Consider the following 20,034-nt stretch of genomic DNA (forward strand, 5'->3'; position numbering starts at 1 on the left):
AAAAGTATGATTATTTATTTCTATTTAGGGAAAAATAAATATTTCTTTACATAGTTTTCTTGAAATCTTCTCCTTATACATGTAAAACCAAACTATTCACTGACATAAATAAAAAATAAATTAATCTGAATATTACAAAAGAACAAGATTTACAATTTGGTTAGGAATATCTCACTTGAGAATTACAGAACCCTTTATGTTGTAAGGAAGACACCTTTCATAAGACTGTCTTACTGGAGAAAACAAGAACAAAGTGGGAAAAGGATTATCCTGAGAACAAAACTGCAGCTCATTTATTTTTATAACAGGGGGATGAATTCCTGGTTTATTATGTTTGTGTAACAATAACAACAAAAACATTAGTTTCTCACCATGTACTCTTCCTTGGGCAAACACTAAGGGAAACAAACCCAATAGTCCTGACTCATTACCATGTTGTTTGTTCTCTCCAACCCATTTGGACTCATCTTAATGGAATAAGTAGAGAAGAAAATGTCATCCAGCTCAAAGGCTGTCTTAGAATGTGATTCATTTCTTCTTGGCAATGTTTAAGAGGGGACTAGATTCCATTATTTTTTCTTTTTGTGAACTACTGTAGTTTTTGTTTTCTTTATAAGTAAAAGTAACATTACACATCTAGTTAAAAACAAAACAAAATTCATTTGTTCATGCTCCTATTCTAAGCATAGGTCTCTCCCCTTTCTTCCACTTTTAAAAGTGATTTCTTCCCATTCTGTGGGGTTTACTTCCAACCAGGCTGGCATGCTACCACGTGAGCCACATCTCTAGTTCTAGAGAGTTCTATTTTCAAGAGGCCTTTGATCCACTGAGGATGGGATTCCAGACCATTCCGTTTTTCCTCACTTCATTGCCACTCCTCACATACCTTACAGACAACGGTAACGTGTAACACAAAGAGAACTATTGCATTTATTATATCCTCTCCTCCAAACGGTCTAACAAACTACAAATATTCTCTGTCGTCGTGTGCACTTTCTTCTGGGCTCTTCTTTGCTAGGTCAGCTAGCCAAGGATTACTAGCATCACAAGCAAAACTGTCAGTGTGACCCATGTGTGTCCTGAAAGTAAAAAAAAAACAGTCAAGATAAAAATAATTTCATTTACTAATGATAAATACTAATTTTTTAGTTGCTATGTGATCCAACATAAAGAACTGACTTGTTAGGGGAGCCAAACATGTAAAATTAGTAAGTTAGACTATGGACATTGTGCTGTATGTATAGATTAATAGCCATAGGAACAATTAAAGCTGTTAGTTTTTAATTTTGTAGACTTAGTAGTCAGGAGGTAGAGTCATGTATGGTCCTTTCAGATTACAGGTTAATGAGAAGTCTCTAGTTAGCAAACAGGAGTATGTGAAAGAAAGAGAAAGAAAGCATATGAAAGAAAGAGAAAGGAAGGAAGAAAGGAAGGAAGGAAGGAAGAAAGAAAATCAAACCTCAGGAAGCTGAGCTTTAAGAATCACAATTTGAAGCCAGTCTGGGTAGGAAATTCTATGAGACTTTTATCTCCAATTAAACACACACACACACACACACACACTAAACATGACTTAAAAAAATAACAACATATGTTGTAAAATATCCTAAGCATTAGAAAGTTTAAAGGTCATCAAACAAAAGGAGAAACAAATACTATAGGCCAACCCTGTCTCATGATGCAGATTGTCTACTGAAAGCATTCTCATTAATCCCCGATGTATTCTCTCTTCTTTGTATTTTGTTCTTAGGCCCTAATCTACATTTTCAAAAAGTCTGAAAAATGCCAGCCAGGTGACAGTGGCTCATGCCTATAATCTTAGCTATCTAGCAGCTCTCTATCTATGGACATATATATATATATATATATGGAGAGAGAGAGAGAGAGAGAGAGAGAGAGAGAGAGAGAGAGAGAGAGAGAGAGAGAGAGAGAGAGAGAGAGAATCATTTCCATTCTCCAAAACCCAAGTCAGAATTCTGTCTGCAAGAACTGGTATTCACTGAATCAGTGTTGTCTGCCTTCCTAAAGAAATGTGGACTTTCCAAGTCACTTCAAAGAAGTCATACCTGTATATCTAGCAAAAGTAGGAATGTTGTCCATGTGATAAGACTAAGAAGGTGAAAGAAAGAAAGAAAGAAAGAAAGAAAGAAAGAAAGAAAGAGAGAGAGAGAGAGAGAAAAGTAAAAAGAAAAGGAAGGAAGAAAAGGAAAGAAAAAGGAAGGAAGGAAGGAAGGAAGGAAGGAAGGAAGGAAGGAAGGAAGGAAGGAAGAAAGGAAGGAAGGAAGGAAAGAAAAAAGAAAAAGAACGAACCACCTTTTGGGTTCAGAGGTATGGTTCACTTGGTAGAACACTAGCCAGTGGGCCAACATGTCAGGAACTGAGTCCCAGCCTCCCACTTAAACAAACAAAGAACAAGAAGGAAAGAAAGGACAAAAAAAGATGCAGATAGGTTTGGTTTTTGCTTAGAAGCATACTTCAGAAAACAGAATAAAGAGCTTGTGGATAAGTGAAATCACATGATTAGAAAAAGACTTGTGGAGGGAAAAAGAATATGATCACATAAACCTTTATTTTCATATCCATGAGTGTAGACTCGGCCTCTTTCCTCTGAGCCACATGTCCTGCCCTGTCCATTGGATTTTCTGTCTCTGTATTTCTTCCATTTTTTTATAAGTAGAAAAATCAAGGCTACCTTCTCCATTGTCTTGATTGTGCACTCTCTTGCCCCATCAGTATGAAAGGAATCCTTTTAAGTGCCCAGAACTAAAGACTAGAGACTAGTCATTGGTCTCTGTTTACTATTTACCCTAGTTCTGTGGCCTTATTAGTTAAAAATTGAATGAAACTACAGTTGTCTGAGCTTAAAAAGGGGGAATAAATGCTACATTCAAGTATTACAATAATAGGAATGGAATACCATACTTAACACATAGGGCACATAAAAATATCTCCTGAATATGGAACTGTTTTATTTATTGCAGTAGCATGTGTGTGTGTGGAGGGGTATTGGTGTGGGGAGGTGTGTGTGTCTTAGGAAAACACCAGTGACTACATGCTCTAACTTCTCAAAAGAACAATGATTCAGCTTTTGGCATTGGACTAGAGTTTCCCACCCATTATCCCACTAAAATGTCAATGACTTTAAATAGGAGTTACGGTCTGCCTCTCATAAATAATAAAATTGAGATGGTGAAAATGTCTTATAATCTGTTGGGAAGAAGATCTGCTAGATGAGAATGCCACATTCAAACCAAGGTCAGACCTATGGCTTATGTCTTATAAGACCCTCCCCAAAATATGTTATGATTATGCCGGTTTTAAGAGTAAACATAGGGCCTAGTGGTTGAGTGCTTGCCTGGCACGCACAAAGACCCGGGTTTGATTCCTCAGTACCACATACATAGAAAAAAGCCAGAAGTGGTGCTGTGACTCAAGTGGTAGAGCTCTAGCCTTGAGAAAACCCAAGGACAGTGCTCAGATCCTGAGCCCAAGCCGAGGACTTGAAAAAAAAAAGAATAAACATGCACTCTGAAGAGAGTTTTCTAATAATCATAGACATATACCTAAAGAGCTTTAAGGAGAAAAAAAAAGCAGTTCTGTCTGGGTATGTAGCTTAGTAGTAGAGTTCTTGCCTAGACCTTGGGTCTAGCACTACAAAATATATAAAGTAATAATAAAATATTGTGGTAATTTATATCTGTAATTCCAGCTATTAAGGAAGAAGTAGTAAGATTTCTAGCCAAGGCTGAACAGGGCAAAAGCATGAGACCTTATCTAAAAAATTAAAAGAAAAGGAGTTAGGGTGTATCTCAAGTTGTAGAAACTTATAAGGCTGTGAGTTCAAATTCCAGTACTGATAAACAAACAACAAACACACAAACATGCATTATACTTTCACTAAAGGTGAAAATTCACCTTTTAAATTCGTTACTTGTGTGACTATTAAATCATTAATGAGATTTTTTTTCATTTAGAATACATTTATTTCTATTTAAAATATAGAATAAACAAATTGAATTCCAACTGTTGGAATTTCTCAAGACAAGTCTTTAGATTAAAAAAAAATAATAACCATATTAGGTAACAGTAAAAAAAATAGTGACAAAATACTGTTTCCAGGTTTATTGCCTTTTGGCTAATTCATGAATACGACATATCGAGATTGCACTGATAAGTGATAAATGAAAAGGCAACACTTTTAAATAAAAGTGTATTTCCTATTGGATATTATTTTTCAGTGGGTCCCTTAGATACTTTTCCCTTAACAGATATTTTTCTTACCATCTTCCTTAGGGAGTTTACTAAAAAAAAAAAATTTGTGAGTCCCAGGGCTTAAGCTCAGGGCCTGAGCACTGTCCTTGAGCTTTCTCAAGGCTAGCACCCTACCAGTTGAGCCACAGCACCACTGCCAGCTTTTTCTGTGCACGTGGTACCAAGGAATTGAACCCAGTGCTTCGTGCATGCTAGGCAAGCACTCTATCACTAGGCCAAACTCCTGACGTGGAATTTACAAATCTTGGTAACACATAACCTCAAATAATATATTCATGGTTAAAGAACAAGACATCAGTAAATGCTAGAAGAAATCACAACACACATAAGGCCTCGTGTCTACAACAACAGAATAGTCTCTTGTAACAAACTTTTGTTCACATGGCTAACAGAGAAAGAAAAAAGACAAAATCAATAGGAATATTCTTTGTCTCATTGGGGATCAGACAGAGATCTAAAAACGGTTAGGGAGCAGTTTATGATTAATGATGAAACACTTGAGGATAGAAATAGAAAGAGCTCTTTTCCTTTTTGTGTTTCTGGAAGTCCCTAGAAGGAGGTACTGAGACAACGAGCATGTAATACTACTCCACTGATTGGCCAAAAGACCCGAAGCTGTCCCCACATCACCTTGGAACAGGAACATGGTGGGGTATGCCTGGAAATATATCCAGTTCCTGTGGGTGTCCACAGCACAGGATGATAAAATGCATTCATCTGCTTCCTCTTAGGTACCCATAAACACTGCATTTTGACAGTTTTCCTAAGACACTTAAAAGATAATATTCTCTTCCAGGAATATGGATTGTACATCCCACAGTGATGGCAATTTCTTTTAACTGCCCGAAAGCCAAACTTACCATGTAAATAATTGGCAACACCTAAAAGGCAAGAATGACAAACAAAAAAAAAATGTTAAATTTTCATTCATTTGCTAGAAACTTAATATAGATATGCATCAGTAAATGACACTGTAAAGATTTTTTTTTTTGCCAGTCCTGGGCTTGAGCTCAGGGCCTGAGCACTGTTCTTGGACTTTATCAAGGCTAGAGCTCTACCACTTGAGCCTCAGCACCACTTCCAGCTTTTCTCTACGTATGTGGTACTGAGGAATCGAACCTGGGTCTTTGTGCATACTAGGCAAGCACTCTACCACTAGGCCAAACTCCTGGCCGACACTGTAAAGATTTTTAAAAAGCTCATATTTTCATTACTAAAAGAGAATGTGTGAAAGAACTAAGAACAGCAATTCTACACTTAAAACAGCACCCCATTGCTAGGGATCTGTTGCAGCAGCAATATAAGCTTTAATTAAAACAGTTATTGAATACCAAGCTAAAACTGATTCTAAAACTTGCTGGTAAGAAATAAGTTTAAAGAGCCTGGCACTGGAGGTGCATACCTGTAATCCTTGCTATTCAGGAGGCTAAGATAAGAGGATCGACGTTCAAAGCTAGCCCAGCCACTAAAGAATGTGAGACTCTTACCTCCAATTAATCACTAGAAAAGGGGAAGTGGGGCTGTGACTCAAGGGGTACGGTGGTAGCCTTGAGCTGAAGAGCTCAGGGACAGCTTCTAGGCTAGAGTTCAAGCCCCATGATTGACAAAAAGAAAAAGGAAGTAAGTTTAAAGAACCTGTCGAGAAAGGATCAAATGAACATGGGCTCTACACCATATTCCCAGCTTTGAAGGCTGAGGCCTGAGAATCAAGAGTAGGAGGCCAGTGGTACTACATGGGAAACCATTGTTTTCTCTCGTATCGATCTTAGACCTCCCCCAAAGCCATTTTTCAGGTAAAACACACAGAGAAGAATACAATTACATACACAGTTTAGCTGCCTAAAGCATCGTATATACTATAGTCAAACTCTCTGGAGTAAGTCTTTTTAACCCTTAACAGTTTAAGAAAATCAGTATCAGGAAGCTGAAATGAGATTGGAAGTTGTGGGGGGAGAGTAGAAAGGACGTAAATGAGTGAAAACCAGGGGGGGTCCCATACAATGAGAATACTCAGTGTACATACATACGTGATAGAGGAAGCAGGGAATGTGGAATTTCCCACTGCTCCTCTCCCCATCGGTGGTGAAGGGGCAGAAAGGATAGGAGAGAAAGGAGTGATCCTGAGCAAGAAATGTGCCAGTGGCTCATGCCAGTATGTCTAGCTATTCAGAAGTCTGAGATCTAAGGATTTCAGTTCAAATATGAAGCCATCCCAGGAAGAAACATTGAATGAATCTTATCTCCACCTACCAGCACAACAAGCCAGAAGTAGAGCTGTGGATCGAGTTGAGTAAAAAAGCTTAAGGACAATACCCTGGCCTTGATTATAAGCCCCAAGACCAGGGGGTAAAACAACAACAACAAAAAAGAGTACTGGATGTTCAGATGGTCATGTTAAATTATAAACCCCTTGTAGAACCTTTTGAAGTTCAGATAAAAACCAAACCAAACCAAACAACCCCAAGCTATCAGAAGCCTCAGGCTTAGATCTATGCAAAGGAAACCTGCATAAGGCCAACTGACCTGAAGTAGACATTTTTGTCCCCTTAGAGGTTTTTGTTGTATGAAAACCCATAGTTGTCCTGGAACCCGGTGCGTGGTGTGTTGCTGTAATACGAGCAGAGGTGAGTCGTTGTGTGATTTGGAGACTCTTAGTCATGGGTACCTGTGAAGTTGTGGCCTTGTGTGTTGCTGGAGGCCTCTGTGTAAATGAAGCTTTTGCTGTGGCAAATCTTTGGGTTGTTGGTGTGGTCTGTGTGGCAGAAGCAGTGCTGTTGGTATTGTGGCCCGCTAAAGGGGCGTTTGTAGACAGAGCCTTTGGTGTGAGGGATGTCTGAGCTGTTACCTTGGTGGCTGAGTTGTTAGATGTAGTGGGATTCTGAGCAGTTGATGAGACTTTTGCATCTGAAATATTTACTGTGGTGGCTTTCTGAGGAGTTGGTGAGACTGGTGGAGTTGGATCATCTACTTTGATAGGTTTCTGAGGAGTTGGTTGGCCTTCTATATCTGAAGTATTCAATGTAGTGAGTTTCTGATGAGTTGGTAGAACTGATGGAGTTGGATTGTGTACTGTGGTGGGCTGCTGAGGAGTTGGTGGGACTGATGGCGTTGGATCATCTACTTTTGTAGGTTTCTGAGGCCTTGGGAAAGTTGGAGTGTCTACTTTTGTAGGTTTCTGAGGAGTTGATGGAACATTTATATCTGGAATAGTTACTGTGATGGGCTTCTGAAGAGTTGGTGGGACTGTTGGAGTGTCTACTTTTGCAGGTTTCTGAGGAGTTGGTGGGACTGTTGGAGTGTCTACTTTTGTAGGTTTCTGAGGAGTTGGTGGGACTGTTGGAGTGTCTACTTTTGTAGGTTTCTGAGGAGTTGATGGAACATTTATATCTGGAATAGTTACTGTGATGGGCTTCTGAAGAGTTGGTGGGACTGTTGGAGTGTCTACTTTTGTAGGTTTCTGAAGAGTTGGTGGGACTGTTGGAGTGTCTACTTTTGTAGGTTTCTGAGGAGTTGGTGGGACTGGTGGAGTGTCTACTTTTGCAGGTTTCTGAGGAGTTGGTGGGACTGTTGGAGTGTCTACTTTTGCAGGTTTCTGAGGAGTTGGTGGAAGTGTTGGAATGTCTACTTTTGCAGGTTTCTGAGGAGCAGGTGTAACTTCTGTATCTGAAACACTCCCTGTGGTGGGTTTCTGAGCAGTTGGTTTGTCTACTGGCGTTGGCGCGTGTACTGTGCTTGGTTTCTGAGGAGCTGCTGGGCCTTCTGCAGGTAGAACACTCCCTGCGGTGGGTTTCTGAGCAGTTGGTGGGGCTGATGGATTTGGAGTGTCTACTTTTGTAGGTTTCTGAGGACTTGGTGGGATGTCTGTAGTTGGAACTTTGACTCTGGTGGGCTTCTGAGGAGATGGTAGGGCCTCTGTACCTGGAACTTTCTCTGAGGTAGGCTTCTGGTGTGTCTGTGGGGCTCCTGTCGTTAGAACTTTTACCATGGTGGGCTTCTGAGGGGTGAGTGGGACCTGGGTAGGTGAAGATTTCTCTGTGGAAAAGAAAAGTTAATGAAATACTGAGGTCAATTTTGCTGGATGGGTTAAGCTCTTCTTAACTATTGCTTGCTCTCTGTGGCTATCTTATTTCACACAAATGCCTCTTATTATTTCAGAAAGAGTTAAATGCTACATCATGTTTGTGTTCATAATAACTATAGGATACTAAAGTAGACTTGTAGTAGACTTATATAAACTTATAATATTGAAATAGACATGTGGAATGGCCTTGCTATGACCCTGCATTGGTCCAATTTTCTTTCGGGTCCAATCTTGCTACACATCCACAGGAGCTATTCTTTTTCAAGTGCATAGAGTTTTCAGATTAAATGTCTTGTCTTAAATTGTCTTACATAATGATATTAATACAGTTGCATTATTTTTCATTTACTTTTCTACAGTTTATTGTTCTGTTCTTTATTTTCAGCTGTTCTGTGTGACATCATCTTCTTTACTATTGGCTTCTTCCTTTTTAAAGGAAATCCTTTCTATGCCTTATATATAGTTATAATCCTGTGGGTTGTAGTGCAATTATGGAGATGACTGTAACTTTTTGGTATTTCTAAACCATTATAACTTACAAATTGTATCTATCACCTTCTGTTTTCACATTTTTTTGCTATTTCATATGTTTTTCTATTTCACATTTACATTCTCTATATAGTTCAAAGTAAAAAGCTAGACATAGAGCTAAGGCTCAAGAAGATAAGCACCGGCCTTGAGCAACAAAGCTCAAAGCCAGTGCCCAAGCCCTGAGTGGAAGACCTCATGCCAGCACATACACTAAATAATTAATTTTAAATGATGTACTACTTACACAAATACACATGTTGACTTAAAACTCCCTTGTAGATAATTTAAAACGATGCCAAAAAAAAAAAAAACAAAAAAAAACACTCCTCAAGGGGGTGTGGCCAGGAGGGTTCACTACTACACTGTTGGTGGGAGTGTAAACTCGTTCAGCATTGCACTATGGAAAGCAGTATGGCAGTTTCTCAAAAGACTAAACATAGAGCTCCCCTATGACCCAGCAATTCCACTACTTGGCATTTACCCAATTGTCCAGAAACAAGGACATACTAAAGCCACTAGCACAACGATGTTCATTGCAGCACTATTTACCATAGCAAAGATATGGAACCAATCCAGATGTCCCTCAGTTGATGAGTGGATCAACAAGATGTGGTATTTATGCACAATGAAATTCTATGCTGCTGTCAGAAAGAAGGACATCGCCCCATTTGTTAGGAAATGGAAAGACTTAGAAAAAATCATATTAGGTGAAGTAAGCCAGACTCAAAGGAACATAGGCCCAAGAGTCTTCCTCATTTGTCAAATTCAGTAGAAACCTTGGGCTCTCCTAGCAGAGATTTACAATAAAACAAAATCTAGAGACATAAGGCCAAAGAGTATGACACTAAATGTAAGGACCTCCAGGATAAAGAAACAAAAGCCATATAATGAGTGATTGTTGTCTTTAATGTACTATGTTATCTCTTATCCCTTTTACTATCCCTTGGTTATATCATATTGTTACAATATTTCACCTTGTTATCTGATATATTTTATATGTGTTTAATTGGTTATTTGAAATTAGATAGGGAAGGGGGGGAATCAAAAAGAGCGGGGGTGGGGGGGAGGGAAATGGGGACCATGTCATGAGAAAGGGTATCAGTGTTTGTGAAGTAATACACCTCTATCTGGTGAATATAATGTAACCCTTCTATTAATTACAATTTAAAAATTTTTTTAAAAACCTCAGTTTTCTTCTTTTCTTCTTGCATTTCAATGTTGTGGCATGGGATTCTTTTCATTCTATTTGAAGAATTACCTTAGGTTTTCATGAAACCTGTTCTGCAAATTCCCTCTGCTTTTTTTTGAATACATCTTATTTTTCATTTAGTTTTGAAGGACATATTCATTTGGTATAGAATTCAACACAAGCAGTGATTTCCTTACCTTGGTTTGTTTAGTTGAGAAGTCAGCGATTAAATTTTATTGCTACTCCTTTGAGGTAATTTTTTTGGGTCCTAAGTGCTTTTTATTCTGGTGAGTATCAAGAGAACTACTTGAAGCTAATCAGTTTTGGAAAACACTCATGGCCTTTTATAAGGTTTTGATCTGTTTCTATTTCTCTCTCCTCTTCTTTTTCTTTTTAGTTCTTCACTCATCCTTCCTGTCTTTTCTCTTTCACCATTATCTTTTCCTAACACATTAGATATAGCTTAACATGTCTCAAATAAAATTGTATCTATTTAAATAAATGTATTTAAACAAATTTACATATATTCTTGTTTTTGCCAGTCCTGGGACTGAGCACTGTCCTTGAGTTTTCTCAAGGATAGTGCTCTACCACTTGAGCCACAGCACAAGTTTCAGCCTTTTCTGTGCATGTAGTACCGAGGAATTGAACCCAGGGCTTCCTGAATGCTAGGCAGGCACCCTATCACCAGGCCACACTCCCAGCCCCGACATAGAGATTCTTTTTGCATGTGTTGATCTAGGCAATAGATCCCATTGAGACCCTAGTGAAAAATTGTGCCTCACAATAAATGAAAATATGCGTTTGTATACATTTTACATTAATTTATCAGAACATTCTTGGGATAGCTATAGTCCAAATATAGACCTAAGGGTGAAATAAATAACATAAAAATAAAACTAGGCGAACTGATTACCTCTGCACTGAGGTGGGGGGCTGCTCCATTCTCCGTGGTCATCATCATTGATATCACAGTAAAGGGAGCTATTTCCAACCAAGACGTAGCCTTTAATACAGTCATATCTTACAGTCTGGGTATATGTATAAGTGTCACTCTCCTCTAGAATTATCCCATTCTCAATTGCTGGTGGTTTTGGACAATAAATTTCTTAAAAAGAAAGACAACATCTTTTAACTGAATAAAACTGCTATTGTGTTTTTACAAATAAAGACTAGAAGATATTACTGCTCAGAATTTATCAGGAAGGGATGCTTAGAACTAGCTATTAAGCAATAGACAGCATTTGGGGAGGTTTGAAGGCCAATGTAGTAGAACACAGATGATAAAATAGAGACCGATTCATAGAAATATAAGATTTAGAATACTTAGGTAAAACAGAAAATCACAATTAAGGTTACATGTGACACATATCAAACTGCTGTGAGGAAAGGTAAATGCTGCTGGATTTTAGAGGTCAAAACAAGAAGTTGAGGATGATGTCAGGAAGGTGATAGAACTTAAATGTAAGACTATGATGTAGCCTTCATTCTAGACAAGCTAGGAAATGGAGAGTTTATTCTTCAGCCCATGGAACAACAATGCCAAAGGTAAGGAATTGGGAACTTCAGGGCGTGCTTGAAGAAGAAGTATAGACAACAAGGTCTGTATTTTCACCTACATGGTGAAGTATTTTTTCTTAGGACTTATTAAAGTATGGAGCTTTTTATTCAAGATAAATCATATTAAGCAGCTGAGTTTTTAAAACAAATCCAAGCAGATGCCTCAAATTCAATGGCATCAAGTGAAGGACCAGTGCAATATTACCAAATTTCAAAAGTAATTTTAGGCCATTAATCAATCTAAGAACAAAGTACTTGGACTGACACTAAATTCAGGTGTACAGAGTCTATTTATGCCACCCATGGGTTGTTTATTTATTTTACTGGTTATGGGGTTTGAACTCAGGGTCTGGGCACTGTCCCTGAGTTTTGTTGCAGTGCTCTACCACTTTGAGACACAGTGCTGCTCATGCTTTTCCGGTGGTTCACTGGTGATAAGAGACTCGTGGAATTTTCTGCCTGGGCTGGCTTTGAGTAGCAAGGATTTTAGGTGGGAGCCACCAATGGCTCATGCATTCGGTTTTGTCAAAACATTTTGGAGCACTGAATACATCCTAGGCATTTTTCTTTTTTTCTTTTTTTTTTGCCAGTCCTGGGGCTTGTACTCAGGGCCTGAGCACTGCCCTGGGGCTTTCTCAAGGCTAGAGCTCTACCACTTGAGCCACAGCACCACTTCCAGCTTTTTCTATGTATGTGTTACCCAGGAATCGAACCTGGGTCTTTGTTCATGCTAGGCCAAACTCCTGGCCCCCCTAGGCATTTTTCTATAAACAGAAGTGCAAAAGTGAATGAGGAAGTTTCTGTACCATAAGATCTAGTGCAAAAGGAATGGATTATCACATACATATGCAAGTAGTATTGGAGAAAGAAAGGATATTAACCAGGCTGGAAAATCTTCCTAAAGAACAAGGAGAATCAACTCTTGTTGAAGAGAATGTAGCAAACCAGAGAAGGGGTGAAAGGATATTCCCAATGGGACATACACATAAGGAATAGTGAAGGCATGAGGTATATGAAAAAGCACTCATAGCCTGTTTGGCTATAGGATTAATTGTGAAAGTGAGAGACAAACATGGAAGTGTAGACAGGCCCTGGCCAGCCTCAAGTGCTACACTAGTGAGTGTGGATTATGTATGTGATAAGGAATACTTATGCCTAAGTTATACCAAGCTTTAAGAGGGAAAAGGGAGCCATGCACTGGCGGCTCATCTATAATCCTAGTTACTCAGGAGGCTAAGATATGACGATCCTGATTCAAAGCTAGCCTGAGCAGAAAAGTCCTTGAGACTCTCATCTCCAATGAATGAGCAAGAAGCCAGAACTGGAGGTGAGATTTAAGTGGTAGAGCATCAGTCTTGAGTGGAAAAAGCCAAGTGAGAATATGAAGTCCTGAGTTCCAGCCCCACTATCAGCATACACAACACCAAAAGTAAGAATACTACAATTGTATACAGTGAAAATTCTAAACCAGCAGGAAGCCCTTTGTTTCTGACGCATTAGCCCCACAAGTGCTTAGACTTTTATAAAAAACTTACCCTCACACACTGGCAATGGATCACTCCACTCAACAGAGTTATCTGCCAGAACACAGTAACTAGAAGAGGCACCAACCAAATTAAACCTAAAACAAAAAGGAGAGATAAATCAGTTTTAAGGTCTGGGAATGTGGCTTTAGTGGTAGGGTGCTTGTCTAGCATGCATGAAGTCCTGGGTTTGATTCTTCAGTACCACACAATCAGAAAAGGCTGGAAGTGGTTCTGTGGTTCAAGTGGTCAAGTGGTAGAGTGCTAGAATTAAACAAAAGACCCTCAGGGACAGTGTCCAAGCCCCGAGTTCAAGCCCCAGGACTGGAAAAAAAATCAGTGTAAGTATGTTTCCTTATATTTGACTTTTGTCAAATTCTTCAGTATATCATAGTAAAATATACAATATACCAGTAGATGGAGACAAAATGATATTTGATAACAGTCTATAAGGCTGGGTCGGAAATATGGCCTAGTGGTAGAGTGCTTGCTTAGCATGCACAGAGACCTGGGTTCGATTCCTCAGTACCACATATATAGAAAAAAAGCCAGAAGTGGTGCTGTGGCTCAAGTGGTAGAGCTCTAGCCTTGAGAAAGCCCAAGGACAGTGCTGAGTTCAGGGCCCAGGACTGGCAAAGAACATTTGCAGGTGGTATATACTAGAAAACATAGAAGTCTAAATAAAAATTTTAGGCCGAGCACAGGCAGCTCATGCCTAGCTACTCAGGAGGCTGACATCTGCAGATCACAGTTCAAATCCAGCCCTGGCAAGAAAGACTGTGAAACTCTTGTCTTCAATTAATCACAGAAAACGCCAGAAGTAGTGCTGTGGCTCAAGTGGTATAGCACTAGCCTTGAGCAAAAGATGCTCAGGGATAGTACCTAGGCCCCAGAGTTCAAGCCCCAGGACTATCAAAAATTTTAACGATGTAGATATCATTTGTGAACAAATATCTCATATTTCTGAGTTGTAGAAGATTAGTAACTGCCAGGCTCCCATGCTTCATGCCTGTAATTCTAGCTCTTCAAGAGATCCTGGGATCTGATGGCTGTAGTTCAAAGTCAGCCCTACAGAAACCAGAGACACATTTATCTGTAATTAGCCAACAATGTGCAGAACTGAAGGCGTGGCTCAAGTGGCAGAGTGCCAGCTATGAGTGAAAAAGCTGAGCAAAGTGAAAAGCTTGAGTCTAAGCCTCAGTACCAACATATACACACAAATTAATACAAGCTAAGTAGAACAATAGAACGTGACTATATTTAAAGGGTTCAAAGTATTTTCTAGACATTAGATTAGTGATCCAACTGGTATTTCTTACTAATATGAGAGAAGTGACTACTATTTCTATTTAATAAAGAATATAGAGGTTGAGAGAAGCAGACAAATATACGGAGACAGTGAAAGCACAGAATTAAAGTTACAACAGTAAATGAGAGAATGGATGGAAAAATTTCAATTGTATTTGAGACATGGATATTATTCAGTAAGTGAGTTCCTTTATCTTACATAAAGACTTTAGAAAGCTATAGAAGAATATTACCTGAGGAATATATATGTTTATATTTGATATTACATTATGTATATTCCAATGATATCTCCTAATTGTGTATGTGTGTATATATATGTGTGTGTGCATATATTTAAATCAGATACAAATTCTTTATTAGGATAATCAAAGATTGGTTTCATATTTAGTACTTGAAGGACTTATTTCTGTAAGCATCATCAACATATCTCCCATTTTTTTCTTTACTAATCCTTAAGCTATAAGCTTAGAGAAGCTGGTGGCATAAAATTTTCCTTTCATCACCATTTTATGAAGTTAAATGAGCTTAGAATAAAAACATCTTTGAAGTTGGGTTGTTTTGAAGTTTGGGTTGTTTTACCCACTGCAAGCCTGTGCATGCTGGTCTTATAACCAGCAACCTACATCTGAAATTCCAATTTGTTTCCTCTTGTGTAAAACTCAGTTTCAGTATGACAAAACTTACCCCTTTTTACATGAAAAGAAGATGGATGAACCAAATAATATGTCCGTTTTTATATCAATAGCACCATTTTGTATATCTCCAGGATTAGGACAGGATCTTTCTAAAAGGTGAAAAATACACTTTCATTAAGATATGACCTGTGAAACTGAATCCCTATATAATCATTTTACAAGCCATATGTATACAAAAGCATCACATTACATACCTATACAATTTTATTAGCTTATTATATGTAAGTAAAGCTGAAAAAACCTATAGCTGAGACCTATATGTATATATATATGTGTTTGTATTAATTCATAATCTAAATCATTGATATTTCTAATTCTTAGACTTTTTTGATTTTGCCTTCATTTTGTAGAAAAATTTTAGAGCAATCTATTTATAATCTATAGTCAGTTTAGGTAACCTCAGACTAAGTAAATATGAAAGTTATGAGCGAATAAGTATTCCTATCATATAAATATTTGGTCTGTCCGATTTAAAATAAAATGAATTGTATAAGAATCACTCTAAGTAATAGTACCCACATAGAGAGTTCCAGCACAGATGAAAAAAGATATTTTCTCCAAACACCAGATGACCTGGAATACTTAAAAATATATACTCACTTTGACAAAATTCAGTTGGTTTGCTCCATTCTAAACTTGGGAGGCAAGTTAGTGTTTCTGACTGAGAAAAGTCCCTTCTGTACCCTGGCCGGCATTCATATTCCACAGTGGACTCAATTGGGAAGTAATTCTGTTTGCTATAGTCCTTTTTGAGAAATGCATAATTTAGCCTGGGTGGAATTTTACAGCTACCTGTGAGAATTAACAAAAAACAGCAAAAATATTTTATGCATTTGTATGTTTAATTAGCTGGTCTTTATGTCACTCCTTTTATGTCTTTATGTATATGTAGTATTTAAGTATCTCGATGGCATTTTCAGTATATCTAATACACATACACACACACATTCATGTCCTAGCTGCCATTGTAAAGTAGATTTAATATGTCACTAGTCCCACTTTTCAAAAGAAGTAATCCAATGAAGCTACCTGGTTTTGTGCCCGTGTGTGGGTGCCTGCATGTGTGCCTGTGTGTGTGTGTGTGTGTGTGTGTGTGTGTGTGTATGTATGTGTGCCTCTGTGTGTGTGGGTGTGTGTTTTAAATCAGTCTTGGGCCTTGAACTCGGGGCCTGGGTGCTAACTCTGGGCTTTTTTGCTTAAAACTAATACTCTGCCAGTTGAGCTACAGTTCCATGTCCTGCCATGGACATGTCATGGACTTTCCTGTCTGGGCTGGCTTTGAAGAATGATCTTCAGATCTCAGCCTCCTGAATAGCTACAATTGTAGGTGTGAGCCACCAGTGCTCACGAGGGCACAGTTCTGAGACTGAATAATGTTAGTTCCTGGATGCTAGCCTAGGAATTCTTCAGTACCATGTGGCACAGGGAAGGATAAGAATGAGTAATTGGACAGCAATAATAATTGTAATAGTAGCAGCTAATATTTATTGAATACTTCTAACACATCTAATTCACTGAATACCCAAACCACCTCTGAGGAGCAAGGATCAGAGAAACACACACTCTGTACATAAACTAAGTACAAGCTGCAAACAAGGGACAGATGGAGTAGAACGGTATGGTCATTCAATGGCCCTCGCTTAGACCTTGGCTCTCCTGTAGAAATGCTGCTGATGTTGAGGACATTCTTTACCTTTTGGAGTTTCCTCAAGTGAAATCAGGGGACAGGGCCTTTTCCTCAAGAGAAATGAGGAGACGAGTCTCTGCTTAACTCAAGGAGTATTTGGAATGTTAGATGAAGTAAACCTATGGGACAATTATAAAACTCGAAAACACACTCCATGTGTTTTATGCAAGGCTCTCATACTTCAACCTATCACATTCTGTCATGGACAGATTAAAAAGAAAAGACAAGTATATGTGTCAGTTTCTAAATGTTCTAAAGTTCCCATTGATTCAAATTGTTCCGAGGCAGGAACAATTTCTGTTTCTATTACTTGCATGCGGACAACACGTAATGATGTTAGTCCATTCTGGACCGCATCTGTATACATCGGTGCTCCCGTAAGTTTACGACGGAGCTGAACCATTTCCTATCACCTAGTGTTGCTGTCATAGGGACGCAGCAGCACCACTGGTGGAGTTGAACACGGCGTGTCCAGTCCTAGAGAAGTGCAGTACATCAGTCATTCGCAGTCGATCATACTGGATGTTCTTAGGAGTGCATGTTGCCCGTTTCTGTATTGGCTATACTATAGATTCAACAGCAAGTCAGTTTCAGGGAAGGCCTTCCATGTGTTTCCAAAGAGGCAACATGCTGACAGATGACAGCCCCAGTGCTGCAACTCCAAAGGACCTTTGCACATGGACAGAACCAGGATCTTCCTACTTATGCTAGGAACACACACACACACACACACACACACACATACACACACATACACACACACATACACACACATACACACACACATACACACATACACACACATACACACACACATACACACATACACACACATACACACACACACATACACACACATACACATACACACACATACACACATACACATACACACACATACACACACACACACACACATACACACACACACACAGGATGCCTAACTGCTTTTTATTTTTTTAAACTAAGATGGGGGTCTTGATTATTTTTTGTCCCAGCTAGCTCAACAATCAAGCTGGACATGATAGCCTGTAGTCCCAGAGGCAGAACATCATGTCAGCTCAGGAATCAGAGGCCAGTCCAGGCAACACAGTGCTCAAAAACAAAGTTAACAAATAAATAGTTTATGAAGGTTTTTTTTAAAGAAAGCTAAGGGTAATTTATTATTGAAGAAAATGTAAATACATGTAGCATAGTCTAAATGCACAATATTTATAAGGTCTGCAGTTATGGGGAGTAATTCCATTAAGTTTGCCTGTGGTATTCAATACCATAATGTGTTAGGGTTTGTAGCAAAGGAGGAATAAACTATGGCATATAATGCGGCATGTTACCACACTTCTTAGATGTATAATGTCCAGATAGCAGCCACATCACCACATATGCACAACTATATATCAGCAAATGTAGGGTTGTGTACCTATTTGAAGGAAAGACAGAGTTTGGGGTGAAAAATGCCACCCAAGACATATTTGCCCAGAAGGTTGTGATCTGAGGATTGTAGTTTGAAACCAGCCTGCGTAGCAAGTCCACAAGGCCTGAATCACCAATTTACTACCAAAAGGCCATAAATGAAAGGGTACCTCAAGTGGTAGCGTGTCAGTCTTGAGCGAAACAGTTAAAGGACAGTGCCCAGGAGTGTTTGTAATAAGCCTTAGTATAGGCACACACAAAAACTAAAGAGAAAATAAAAACACGACCTCCTATTTGTTAAGTCTGACTTTACAAAAGGTGATTTAATGAGACATAGCCTGGATCCCTCAAGGTATATGAATATATTTTATATAATATATGATAATATTATATAGAGTATATAATTGTTTATTTTCTCTATTAGTCCATACATACAACATACATGCATATATTCATCTCTAATTTTCCCCTACATAATACCTGCTTGCTTATTTTCTCTATGCATCTGTTCGGGACATAACAGTCCAGAAGGAAGGCTTCATAAGGCAGCAGTGCCTGCTCTGGGAAGCCGGTGCCTTCAATTAGCTGACAGGTGTAGTGCCAACACAGAAATACCCTAGGGTTTAATGACGCTAGAGAACTATCAATTACCAGGCACAGCAAAGAGGCATAAAAGTAACCCCACGAAGGTGCATTCGCTTCCCGTCAGACTTGTCTTCTTTTAAGAAAGGAACTCACGGTTGCAGAATTCCTCCAGCTCTGACCACTGGCTGCTGGGGAGGCAGACCACCGAGTCGGGCCTGCCCGGAACCTTCTGGAAGCCCTCGTCGCACCGGTACATCACGGTGTGGCCCTGGGGAAAGCGCCTGAGGTCCCCCAGGGTGGGCTGGGCGTGGGGGATCTGCGCGGGGAGGCCGCAGTCACCTGCGGAGGGAAGGGCAGACCCTGAGCCCAGCCGAGGGGGCTCCCGCCGGGAGGACCCCGCCCGGGAGGACCCTGCAGGCCTGAGCAGAGCGGAGCGGGGGAGCGGCGGGAGAAAGTCCCCAAAGTGAGGTCCCCGCCTCGCCTCGCTGGGCCGCTGCCCAGATGCTGCAGGCCCCCGAGATAAGGCAGCCCGGCCGGCCGGGGCGCGGTGACACGTCCGCACACACTCATCCACACACACACGCTCATTTACACACTCACACTCATTCACACTCGTCCACACACACGCTCACACACCCACTCGCCCACACCCACTGCTGCACCGCGCCTGGCCTGGGGCGGGCCGGGGCGCTCGGATCTCCCCCTGGCCGGGCGTCCTCCGGTGTGGCCGCTCCAGAATCCGCCCGGGCGGGGGCGGGGCGGGGGCGGGGCGCCGTCCCCGCCGCGGTCTCCGGGTCTCCCGTCCAGGGACCCCGTCCGCGGGAGCCCCGAGCCTTCCTGGCCGGCAGCGACCGAGCCTGACGACCACGCTCACGCCTCCCCTCCCGGGCCCCCCGCCCTTCGGCGCGGTGGCCGAACCGGTCCCGCACTCACCCCGCACGGCGACCGGGCGCAGCAGCAGCAGCAGCAGCGGCAACAGCAGCAGCAGCGGCGGCGGCGGCCGGAGCGGCGGCAGCCAGGCGGGCAGGTGCAGCGCGGCGGGGTCGCCCGGGCGCGCGCGGCTCATGGCGCTGGGCGGGGGGGTCGAGGGACCGGGAGACCGCGGCGGGGACGGCGCCGGCAGGAAGGAGGAGCGGGCGAGCCCGAGCCCGAGTGCTGGGGACCGGCCGCTCCGAGGAACGCGTCCGCCC

At 40.7% G+C, this 20,034-nt stretch overlaps 1 protein-coding gene across 1 annotated transcript; it reads right to left on the minus strand.

Moving 5' to 3' along the window:
• Cd55 (CD55 molecule (Cromer blood group)) lies at positions 1-19,968 on the minus strand. Its single transcript, XM_090341293.1, has 10 exons — positions 19,778-19,968; positions 18,998-19,183; positions 15,760-15,951; positions 15,149-15,248; positions 13,169-13,254; positions 10,990-11,181; positions 8,191-8,304; positions 6,796-6,879; positions 5,133-5,153; positions 1-1,079 (listed from the first exon to the last, which is right to left on the minus strand). The coding sequence occupies exons 1-10, from the start codon at positions 19,908-19,910 to the stop codon at positions 1,024-1,026; spliced, it is 1,164 nt and encodes a 387-aa protein (XP_090197419.1). The 5' UTR covers positions 19,911-19,968; the 3' UTR covers positions 1-1,023.
• Between the last annotated feature and the right edge of the window lie 66 nt (positions 19,969-20,034).

This window comes from Megascapheus bottae, chromosome 10 (genome assembly GCF_031878675.1).
Source record: "Megascapheus bottae isolate mThoBot1 chromosome 10, mThoBot2.hap1, whole genome shotgun sequence".
Lineage (NCBI taxonomy): Eukaryota > Metazoa > Chordata > Mammalia > Rodentia > Geomyidae > Megascapheus > Megascapheus bottae.

Bases quoted from the DNA above. Each gene is read 5' to 3' on its own strand.
- Cd55 (XM_090341293.1), bottom strand. From the start codon at position 19,910: ATGAGCCGCGCGCGCCCGGGCGACCCCGCCGCGCTGCACCTGCCCGCC. The intron at 19,184-19,777 runs GTGAGTGCGGGA...TTCCCTCCGCAG, and splicing joins GCGCCCGGTCGCCGTGCGGG to GTGACTGCGGCCTCCCCGCG. The intron at 13,255-15,148 runs GTAAGTTTTGTC...TTTTTGTTTTAG, and splicing joins TTCTTTTCATGTAAAAAGGG to GTTTAATTTGGTTGGTGCCT.